Source organism: Periplaneta americana, chromosome 4 (genome assembly GCF_040183065.1).
Source record: "Periplaneta americana isolate PAMFEO1 chromosome 4, P.americana_PAMFEO1_priV1, whole genome shotgun sequence".
Classification (NCBI taxonomy): domain Eukaryota; kingdom Metazoa; phylum Arthropoda; class Insecta; order Blattodea; family Blattidae; genus Periplaneta; species Periplaneta americana.
In genome coordinates, this window is record NC_091120.1 from 19,162,002 (window position 1) to 19,174,396 (window position 12,395).

The window sequence follows — 12,395 nt, forward strand, 5'->3', positions numbered from 1 at the left end:
AGATACAGTAATGGAGAAAAAATGTCGAATATTTCCAAAATTTTACTGACTGTAAAGTATACCTAACCCATTAATCTTTAATTTTCAGATCTTTTATGTAAACATGAGATTCTGACAATGATGTCAATAACTTGTATACAAGTCTATCAGCAGCTAAGTACCAGTAGCAGTAGTCATGGTGGTGGTAGCACTAGTATCATCATCATCATCATCATCATCATTATTATTATTATTATTATTATTATTATTATTATTATTATTATTATTATTATTATTATAGATATATAAGGCGAAAGTAGCACTGAGGTAGTTCCCTTTGTACTCTGCTTATACACCTTGCATTACGAATCTGTGACAGGTTAGGTTTGGTTAGTTTAGGCTTTTGTAATACCTTGCATATATAGTCAACAGCATCTCTACAAAAATCCCTTACAAATTCAACGATTTCCTCTTTCGAAATCACCAGAATTACATGAGTGCTAGTGTTTCACCACATATGGTATATAGCCTATATTTAGGCCTATATATTTTTTTTACACTTACCCCATGTTGGATTCGACATGTAAACTGTCTTGTAGTTAAGATGCCGAACTAAGAACTCTGTTGCCATTCGGAGGGCACCGTTTCCACTTAGTGTCTGAGAACCAAAAGCCTGAAAGTATATAAAATATGCCAGAAATGCTAGTTTCAAGTTTTGAATTACGGTATTGTAAAAATATCTTACAACAACAGGCCATGTTTACTCACTCTCCCTTCCAGTAGAGCAGGGCTGTCTTCCCCTAAAATAAGTCTAGGAGCCAGTTTATTGAATTTCTCTATTCCGAGGAACCACTGGTACTCGTGATCCAAATTGGGGTCAGCAGTAATCTGCTGTTCGATTTTCTGGATAAATGGCATTACCCATGGTTTACCTTCAGCTGTTCGATACGCTAATGGAAAAGAAAACAGTACAAAATATTATTACATCTTATTATGTCAGTATGAAAAAATGTCAAAGTGAGTTGTAAAAGTACAGTACCTCATTGATAAAAGTTTTACACAACCTAATTTCATTAGTTTATAAGTACGTAGGCCTACAGTATCTAGTTAAATGACTATTACTTTATGTTAACTGTTTAATTCTCTTTCTTTCTGTGTGTATATTGACGAAACCAAATTCTACAGAATTCTATGGTAAATAAAACACTTAGGCCTACATGTCTAAGGGAAAACTGAAAAGTTCTAATTCCCTCCTGAGTCCTGAGACATTTTTTGTTTTATTTTTAAAGTTCAATGTTGTTCTACTTTTCAGAAAAAAAAAAGTCACTGACATGAGGAAAAATGCTGAAAAAGTTCTGCAGGTTAGTTAGGGCACAAATGCAGGTATATTATACTATACTTCAGGTCTCTGCACATACATTTTATATCATAATCATGTATGAAGTATAGTATAGTATAGCCTACTCTCAGGAGGATATACATGCAATAGTAATGAAAAAATACCTATTGGGGTATATAAGAATAGTAAAGATTTTATCAAGTTTGGTAGGTCTATATCTTCTGATTGAACAATTTTTTGCACAACTTACAATCACAAGAATGTGTGACTAACCTAATGTAATTACTAGGGAGCGGATGTTAATGACCTAAAAATCTACTTAAAATGATCAACCTCCTTAAAATAATGGAAAAATGACATAAAATTAAAAGAAAATGACATTTAAATATTATTCACCAATATACGAAGTAACATCAAAAGATGTGAATTAAAGACATGGTCCATGTATGATGCCTGAAAATAGCTATTGATCCTTTCCTTTGTTTTTAAAATAATGTGTTTAATCTCTAACTACAGTCAGTGTATTGTTATTAGTATCTCTTTGTTGTTACCTATTGCTTTAAAAAGAATGTGTAATTTTAAGTTAATTTTTCTACTATTCCTTTACTGCTTACATTTGTTTTTAAATCTTTTGTATTGCCCCTACTATTATATATTGCCCTTCAAGAATTTCGTTAGTTATAAGCAGGGAAAGGATTTATATGTAAATACATATTTACTTATAAAGCTAATATAATTTATATTTTGCATTATCTTTATGTTTCACAATGTGTAGGGTTGAAAAATCCTACTTTTATTTTCCATATTTTTCCATATTTTAGAGTTTAGTACATATTTTCGTTAATTTCCATATATTTTCCATATTTCATATAAAACAGTCCATATTATATTAGGTTTAACAATAAAACAAAACAAAATTCCATTAACTTTTAAAAATACATTTCAACAATAGAGATTTAAACACATGTTCAGTAATCCCTTTAACATCAGAGTTATTTGAAAATTAGCAGTCCTATCAACAATGGGAAAGTAAGTTACAAAACTGTATTAATTTAATTTAAAATTTTTAACAGACTTCAGTTGTGCAGCTCAACAGTTAAATGCCAGTCAGAGTACACATAGGTTCAGTTTTGTAAATCATACTATAAAGACGGTAAATATGCCAAAAGTACGTCATTCAGTCAATTTAAAATCAAAACTAACAAGTTACATTTCAGAATTTAAAGAAGATGGTTTATCAACTGACAATAAAATATTATTTTGTAATTTGTGTCAGTGTGCAGTATCATCTACACAAAAGTTCCTGGTGCAACAACACATTACAACTAGTAAATATCAGGCCAACAAACAACTAAATTCCAAGCAGAGACAATTGTTTTTAACACAACCAACAACATCGAATGTAAGATCTGAGTTTAACATCGACCTGTGCCGTTCTCTCATCTCTGCTGATATTCCTCTCTACAAACTAAAGAATAAGGTCTTCAGGGAATTCCTTGAAAAATATACTCAACATACAATCCCGGATGAGTCAACACTTAGGAAGACGTATGCTCCATCCATCTACGATGAGACAATACAGAAGATAAGAGATGAAATTAAAGATAGTTCAATTTGGGTTTCCATTGATGAGACTCCCGACAAAGAAGGTAGACTTGTTGGTAATGTAGTTATCGGTTTGTTAAGTGAACAATATTCTGAACGAATTCTTTTACATTGTGATGTTCTAGAAAAGTGCAATAACAAAACTATAGTTAAACTGTTCAACGAAGCTATGGGTATCCTGTGGCCAAAGGGTATTATGTACGATAATGTGTTATTCTTTATTAGCGATGCTGCCCCTTATATGGTCAAAGCTGGACAAGCATTATCTGTTGTATATCCTAAATTGACTCATTTTACTTGTGTGGCGCATGCATTTCATCGTGTGGCAGAAGTGGTCAGAGACAATTTCCCTAAAGTAGATTTGTTGATTTCATCAGTGAAAAAAGTATTTCTCAAAGCTCCCAGTAGAGTTAACGTGTTGAAAGAAATGTACCCTGAAATTCCATTGCCACCAAAGCCAATTTTAACTAGATGGGGTACATGGCTAGAAGCAGTTGAATATTATGCCGAACATATAGACTCTATTAACAATGTTCTCCTTGCATTGGACTCTGAAGATGCAGTCTCAATTGATACTGCGAAAACAGTTACCTGTGACATAAGTGTGAAGAATGACTTAGCTCACATTCAGCATACATTTTCATGCATCATAAAAACGCTCAAAAGTCTCCAAAATAGGCACCTTTCACTATCTGAAAGTTTTGAAATTATAAATAGTACTGTGGAACAACTGAATCGTGGTAGAGGTAAAGTTGCAGATGCAGTAAGAGCTAAGGTGGACACTGTACTTTCAAAAAACCCTGGAAATGAAGAACTACAAAAGGTTGTTGCTGTGATGAGTGGTGAATCAACAGTGAAGATTAACTTGGACTTATCCCCAGCAGACATTGAGAAATTGAATTATGTACCAGTTACTTCTTGTGACGTCGAACGCTCTTTTAGTCAGTATAAATCTATCCTCAGAGACAATAGAAGAAGATTCACTTTTCAGCACTTGAAAGAAATGTTTGTAACCTATTGTTATGGTAACAGACAATAAAAATTGTGTTTTGTTGAAACTACATTGGAAGATAAGGTACGTCCATTATATTTTTTGTTTAGTTTGATTAAAATGTACCAATATTTAACGTACATAGTCATTTTTTTATAATTTTAAGTCCATATTTAATTCCATATTTTGGTAAAAATCCATATTTAATTCCATATTTTGGTAAAAATAACTACATATATATTTACATATTTCATATATTTTTAGTCCATATAAATCCGTTCCCTGGTTATAAGTCATTACTTGTGCTATTATTTCAATTATTGTACTTGTTCCTGAATCATGTATGTAACTTGTAACCGTAAATCATTGCTTGTAATATCCTTTTATTACTCTTAACTGTTCCATTGTTCATGAATTAAGTATAAATTTGAAAGTGAAAGTCAAACTTTGTTATATTAATGTACTAATGATTATCTTTTTAGGTCGTGTATTTACTCTGAAAGGGTTAGACATTCTTGTATATCTTTGAATTGATTATTCCTCAAACATCTCATTAATCTTTAACAGGATCCATTCTTTCATTAAGGTGCATTCTTGTACATAATTCATGTGAATTGTAACCTTGACCACAATTTTATATTATAATTTTATTATTGTTTATTGGTTATAAAATATGTATTTTGATGCCAACTATAACCCTAATATACCTCAGGGTGAAATAGAGTTTATTAAATTGGATAATAAAAAAAAATATTATTCACCATACTCGCACCACAACTTCTTAAAAATCAGTCACCTTGTTTCAATGACTGCCCTGCAAATCTCGGAGAGAGGAAGCAACTTCCTGGAATTTGGCTAAGATAAAGGAAAAGAACATGCACCAAAATTATGGTTTTAAGGGAAATCTATAGATTTTAATGAGGGTTTTCAATGTGTTTCAATCGGGGTGGTCCATGTCAGTGCCTTCATTCCCCATCTCCTCCTCCTTCCGCTCTGCACTCTTGTTACCGGATCTTCCAGATGGGGAGTGTGAATGACAAAACAAATTGTGGGCGCACCATGCATTCTTGCAATCTTTGTATTAAAAATACTGTCTATTGTAGTACATCCCTTCCAAACCATATTGGGGACACAACGTCCTATTGTCCAGAAAACGGTGAAAGTTTTCCTGCTTCCAAACATAAATTCTAAAGACACTCTCGTACCAACAAAAGAACAGTAGCGGTCAAAGCCCTCACTTAAACTAAGTTGTTACTATATTACTTCTGTTGTGTGTGGTGAAGCCTTCAGTAAAATGAGGGATGGACTTTAGAGTTTGTTCCAAACTATAAAACTCAAACTTCACTGTTATTCACTTATTCTGTAGGTAATTACTAGTAGGGCCTACTACTGATCTGTTTGTTTAGAAAAAGATTTAACAAGCCTATGTGAAAAAGAAAGTAAAATGCATTCAAAATGATCTAAAAGTTCTTCAGAATATTAAAAATGACCAAAAAATGCCGGAAAAAATGTAAAAATAACCTATTAGTTCAAAAACGTCAAAAACTCCACTATAATAAATTAATTTTTTACGTTGATACTAACGCTGTGTCTCAAAGCTCAAGTCCATACTACACACTAGTGACTAGCAACTAGGTGACTTGTAAACTACATACACACTAGAGAGCTTTGAACATGTATGCTTTACAGTGACTGTAGTATGCTTGAATCATGGCCTTCTTCACAGACTATTTTTATAAAAAACCATGATATCACTGATGATAGCACTGAATTAAGAGGGCAGTGTCCTAATGTTGTTTCATTACGAGTTCTGTGGAAAGGATAAGGACCTAATATATTACAATATTTAAAACATCGTAAAGAAAATATTAACAATTCCAATATTCAAAGTTAACGTTTTATCTACATTATATTTTTCATTATTTCACTTCCAAAGCATCTTTAGATATCATAACCCCAATTGCTGATGAGGTATCCACGTTTGTTTAGTGAACAAGTCAACAATCAAGCAAGCATTTTCGTTTACTAGCTACTACGGACTTGATTGCTATTCACTACGTAGCTTTGGATCGTAACTTCTGATGTCACATCCGGCTATTTAGTCAACAATCTAGTTCACTTCAGCTGAAAATGCAGCTTTGAGACACGGCCTAAATTGGAAAGGATTTCTATATTAATAGACATCGTTGTAAAGTGAAAAATAAGATGACTTTTCATCAACATCCGCCCCTAGTGATTACATAACTCAACCACTAAGAAGCGTTTTTAATCATTTCAGCCCTTACTTATGTATCCTTGCGTGCTGAACGCGAAAATAACCATAAAAAGTGTGCAGGACGTACCATTTGTTCACAATTATAATTTTACCTACTGCTAAATGTGGGTCATGTCCATCAGGATATTTGGGTAGTGGAGAGAAGATATCAAGGTCATTGGAATGTGTCTATGATTGGTGACTATTGCTGGTCACTGCATCTAGAAAACCCAATGTCATCTCATAAGAGAAAGAAGTTTACTTCCCACGTCATGCATAAACTTCTTATATAAACTTGGCAACATGCATTCACGTACAAGCCGTGCTCTTTTCAAGAAGGTTACAGGAATTTCACGCATGCGCGGGAGAAAATTGTCTTTCGCTGGCCGCTTATAACTCGTCAAGAGCACAAAGCATTAAGTGAACAGTGAATCTATCCTACAGATGTCAGGTGCATCGATGCCTATCATTCACGTGCTATATCTCGAGGAGGAAATTTAATAGTCTGTATTTTAGCCTGTAGGTGTCAGCATTTCTCACTGTCGGAACGTTTACTTTGTGTGGATGTGTGTACAATGCTGTTACGAGAGTGTAGTTTGTGAATTACTATACTTTAGTGTTGGCATAATAGCATAGTTTGGCTTTCAAAGACGTGCTGGCTGACTGTGAATTTAAGTATCTGTATGGTAGTGTATATTATTTAAGAATAATATTTACTGTAATGTACTTATAGTAATCAATCTATGCGAATAGGATTACAGTACTGGTATAGGCTATAGTGTATGAGTGTGTTCTGAACCAAAAATGTATTACTTAACACACGCTTTTATAAATAACGGCACTGTGGTATGTATTAATTTTTAACAAACATAAACAATGAACTCTGTACAAGCAATTTTGAACAGTAAAGAACTGGGTAAACCGACTTACCAGGAAAAATTGGAAATAAATGACTGGGTTTTTATTATTATTATTATTATTATTATTATTATTATTATTATTATATGTTTTGAATTTATATACGGTTTTTCGATAGTGAAACATTGGAATCAAGACATTTTATATTAGGCTAAACGTATGATTTCAAATTCTCTTCGGTTTCGGAACACAAAATTGTGAACACACGTAACATTTTGTCACGAGTCGCCACTGGGTATGTATAATTATTATATTATTATACGATTGTTCAACATACTTGTGTAATAATAATTACAGCAGAACAATTTTCATTCAAGAATCTTTTACTTGAGTACCGGTATACCAAGTATTTAATCAGAGACTGCAAAAAAAATTGTACGTGATAGAGAAAAATGCAAAACATTTTTGGATGCAGCATACCCAGAAACATAAAAGTCATCTGAATTCACAATAAAAGTTTTTAAAAGTCAATTTTGGTAGGCCTGTGTTATTGTTGCAAAATTTTCTTTTTATCCAATGCCACCAGCTTGTCATTTGACATTTCTGGTCTCTGCTGGCAATGGCTTATTTGTAACCCACTTCTGAGGTTGGGGCGCCTGGAAGATGGAGTTACACTACCCCGATGAGGATGATATTATGATAGGATGTTTATGAAGTGCCAGGAGAGGTCTTAGAACTAAGCCTAACCTAATTTCAGACCTTGGACGAACACAGGAACATCCCCCTTTAACCCTTTCAGTCCTGAATTTATATTAAAAAAAAACTGGTTACATAATCATTCTGGGGATCCAAAATTCCCAAATCAAATCTTCACAGGAAATCAAAATTTGGGGACAATTTTGACCCCTGAGACCCCAAAATTTTAAATTTTATTTTTAATTCAGGTATAGAAATGTTTCAAAAATAATATTCTCCACTTCTATCACATTGAAATTTTCAAAATATTTAAAAGTATCGAAGACATTCCAAAAAAAAGAAAAAAAGACACAATGTACACTGTAATGTGGCCTGAAGGGGTTAAGGAAAAATTCCTATGTTCTAACCAGGAATCGAACCCGGGACCTCATGAACTGTGGTCAGAAGCTCTGGCCACTAGCTCATGAGGCGGGTCATTGTGCAATATTGAACGTGTCAAAATGATATATTTATTCACAAAATCAGGGGTAACTTATAGTACATTATGCAACGAACCTATAATGGTAATAATTAAGACACTAGGATGTTTATGAAACTCGCTTGCGCTCGTTTCATGATTTTCATACGAGCGTCTTAATTACCATTATAGGCAAGTTTCATACGACTTTTTATGCTCGACCATATTTCTAACTTTAAATTATTCATAAGTAGCCTATTCATGTTATTGTTATGTGAGTGAGTGCAATAGCCTACGTCATAAATTATGAGATGTGCGCAGACGCGAAAGTATTGATTTTTTCCGGGAAACGAATGTCGACGACCTTGATATAATCTAGAGAGTAAGATGAACATTAGTCTTGATATAACCTTGAAATTGAATTCTATATTGAAAAACGAGATGACAAATTGAATTTATTTGAATATTATTTACAATTAACGCTAATTATTATAGTAACAGAACATAACCTTCTGCGACAGTATTGGATTTCCAGCCTCCGTGACGTTTCGATATTTGTCTTTCGATTGCATATCCGAGAATAATCGAAAACCTGAACTTTAATGAATAGGTGTACTTTAATGACATGCATTAAAGGACTGCTACGAGGTGTATAATTACTACATTTCGGCATGGTCGAGCATAAAATAACAAACATAATGGAATAAATATTCATTTATGGAGTTAAACCTTACAGCCCACAATAAGATCAATTTTATGATCAGAGGTATCATCCCTGAATTCTTCTTTAGCTGAAACAATAGCCATGCGCTCTGCTGCTGCCACTGAGGAAAATCTGCCCCCCTTCATGATGTAAGGCCTATGGTAACCTCTCCGTTTAGCTTCTCCTCAAGGCGGATCCTCACTGAAGATAGCAAATACACTGCAGGAAAGAAAAGTTAGAGTATAATTACGGTACTTATTGAAAGACTTGTATTAGCGAAACTGACTAGGAAGAGAGAGATGTGAAGCTACGAGCTTTTGTTATCACAATTGTCGACGTTAAACAGAGTTGCATAACAAGCAGACGCAACGAGATAAGATTGATTTGATACATTTTACATAATGTACTATCTCCGGTTGTCACTCATGAAGCAGTAAATAAGATGACATTTACAAAATTTAATCGAGGCCTCATAGCAACAAAAAGTACTTCTGATGTCACTCGTTATTAAAAAAATAGTAGTTGTAGGCCTACTTCTCAAAGAAATGAAAAGAGTGTTAATTATAATACCAGTTTGTATTGAACTAATGGGTCTATGAGAGTATAAGTGAACCATAACTATCTTTATGCATGACGAAATGTTCATAGTAGAATATAATCGTACAGATGCTGCAAAGAAACTTCAGCCTGTCATAAATGTCTCACGAAAATAGGGGCAATTTTACTATTGACCTTTTTTTGTAAGGAAATTGAAGTTACAATATGCTAACAAATATATTAAGTAAGATTGAGAAAAGGAAATTAACAAAAGAAAGAACTATATTAGTATGACTAGCCGTACCCGTGCGCTCAGCTGCACCTGTTAGAAATAAATATAAAGTAATTACATAATTAAAATAGGACGTTTGATCCAGGGAACATTCGTGTTTGATAGAAGGATAAATAATCGTTTAATATGTTACTTAATTTAATAATAATAATAATAATAATAATAATAATAATAATAATAATAATAATAATAATAATAATAATTTAAATTGTATTTAAATAATTAAAATGCGATCATTTTGGTCCAGAAAGCACTCATTTGGTGCAATGACAATTCCTTTAACGTTTCTTAATTGTTATTACATGCAACCATAGTTTAATGAACATTGACATCATTTAGATTTAATGTGTGTACATTATTTTACTTGCTATATGTTTCCATTGAATTATGGTAATAACTTAATTTTAACCCTTGTTGTTTTCTACGTATTCAGTAAATGGCTCTTCGCCCACTATGGTTCTGAACCCTTCAAATAACTTAAATATATTGTATTGTATTGTATATTATATTATTATATTATTATATTATATTATATTACATTACATTATTATATCAGAAGTTACTGTAATAACATTATAGTATTATGTCCATCTAGAGAAACTACACCTTCCAATGATGAAATAATAATTAATTATACAAATTGGTTAATTTAGCTTCCGATATTACTTCATACAAACACAAAAACATTCTCTGTAGGCTATCTTTCATAGCTTTCGATTGTTGTTGTCCAAGGCCCCTTATAGACGAAGTCATTTGTTTTTTATTTCGTTACACGGCCTTAGATGGCAGTTATTTTAATTTTAAAACTCATTTATCTCATTAAATATCAGTCCTATCAAAATTTTTCAAGGAATAAATCTTATCGCAAATGGGTTTTAAAGAAACTTTTGTTATGTAACATTTTTCACAAAAATTAATAATACGCGAGATATTTCGATTTATTTAATTCAGGTCCCCTTATAACTCCCCTTTTAAATAATGTATAAATAATGTATTTTGAATGCCATATAGCCTAAAACCTAAGTTACAACGAACTTAATTTATATTCCAATTTTCATCGAAATCCGTTCAGCCATTATCGCGTGAAAAGGTAACAAACATACAGACAGACAGACAGACAGACATACAAACAAAAATTTCAAAAAAGCTATTTTCGGTTTCAGGGTGGTTAATTATATATGTTAGGATAAATTATTTTTGGAAAATCGAAAATTACCAGAAAAATTTCGGCTACAGATATATTATTAGTATAGATGTACCGAAGTACATATTGTCGTAGTTCCTGCAATAACGACTATGCGAGATATTTACCGATTTTCAGATTTTTGCTCTATTAAATAACTTAAATAGTGATACAGAAAATAATAAAATCTTCTATATGTCATTATATTTATTTCTTTATTCACAATCTCCTACGTATCACTGCCATTGAATGAATAAATGTTTTTTCTTCCTACTGAAAAATTTTATAGCTAGGCTATTTTGCAAATAGAAGTTATTGCAGGAACAATGACGATATGGAGTTTCAGTGCAGTAGGGGGAACACAGTAGATAGAACTTAAAATGAAGGGGATTCAATCCGGCATCAGAGCTCCAATCCAGTGTGGCTTAGTGGATAAAGTGTCAACACATAAAGATGGAAACCCAGGTTCGAGTCTTCATGTTTGCTGATTTCAGAATGAAACATTTGCAAACGTTTATACAAATCAAAACAAAAATTTCAACAGTAATTTATGAAGTAAACATAATTTAGAGGAATTATATTTACGTTATGAAATACGGTAATGTTTGATTATAATACGAAACTTGTGCGTCCCGATAAAAATTACGGGAATGCCAGATACCTAGGCTAAAAAAAAAAGAGACTGTCCTGTTTTTTTAAGGAACATACGGTAAGTTTAAAAGAAATTCAATAAGGGAAGTCTCAGCATGCAAATCCAATAAGCGATCGTGAATGAAATATTGTTTTATTTTTATGCAACCCAGTAATCTTGTTTCAAAGAAATTCCCAGATATTTCAAAAGTATACTCAGTTTTTAACAACTCGTATTTTAGTTTCTGGCAAAATAGTTTCTTGCAGTAGGGTATAAAATTAATGAAAACAATCTTACCTTCTTCATACTCTTTCCTGGACTAAGAGAAACAGAATGCTAAGACCTCCGAATAGTCTGGATGCAGTTTCTGGTTCAAATTTGTGGAATCACACAAGTGTGATTTGAATTAATATTGGAGAAGGAATTCTCTTGATCCAAATACAAACTGTGCCATTCTCACTTCATTTCTCCGTCACTGTCAACCATCACCTCATGTCTCAAGTGTGTCTGGGCTGTAAAAAGGTTTTTAAATAACTAAACTGCCGGTACAATCAACCTATTCCCTCCAACAGTGCAACCTTGGCGGTCGGCCAAGTCTCGACTTGGACAGCCCAAGCGGCTCTAAAGGAAAACAAATAAAGTGACAGAGGAGAGTTCGGAAAGTTGGCTGTGGGCTAGTGCTCTCTTGGCACATTGTTGAAGTGTTGGGTTCCCTATCATCGAAATATTTTTCAATTTATCCTATGTAATATGGTGCTTAAAATCAGCGGCGGTTCGTGGTATAATAATTTATAGATGACTGCAGCTTGCAGTTGTATGGGTGTCCCATAAGGAACGTAAAATACAATTTCGTAATAAAAATAATTTAAA

General features: G+C 32.9%; 1 protein-coding gene across 2 annotated transcripts in view; it reads right to left on the reverse strand.

Annotated features, from left to right (window-relative positions):
* LOC138697559 (aspartate aminotransferase, cytoplasmic-like) overlaps positions 1 to 12,061 on the reverse strand; it is a 355,155-nt gene extending 343,094 nt beyond the window's left edge. Inside the window, exons 1-4 of one of the 2 annotated variants that reach the window (XM_069822901.1) lie at positions 11,823 to 12,061; positions 8,914 to 9,101; positions 748 to 929; positions 544 to 652 (exon numbers count right to left, since the gene is read on the reverse strand). In XM_069822901.1, coding sequence (XP_069679002.1) covers positions 544 to 652; positions 748 to 929; positions 8,914 to 9,028 — 406 coding nt within the window. In that variant the 5' untranslated portion in view covers positions 9,029 to 9,101; positions 11,823 to 12,061. Of the gene's footprint in view, positions 1 to 543; positions 653 to 747; positions 930 to 8,913; positions 9,182 to 11,822 lie in introns of those variants that run through there. The other variant, XM_069822902.1, reaches the window with a different exon arrangement.
* Between the last annotated feature and the right edge of the window lie 334 nt (positions 12,062 to 12,395).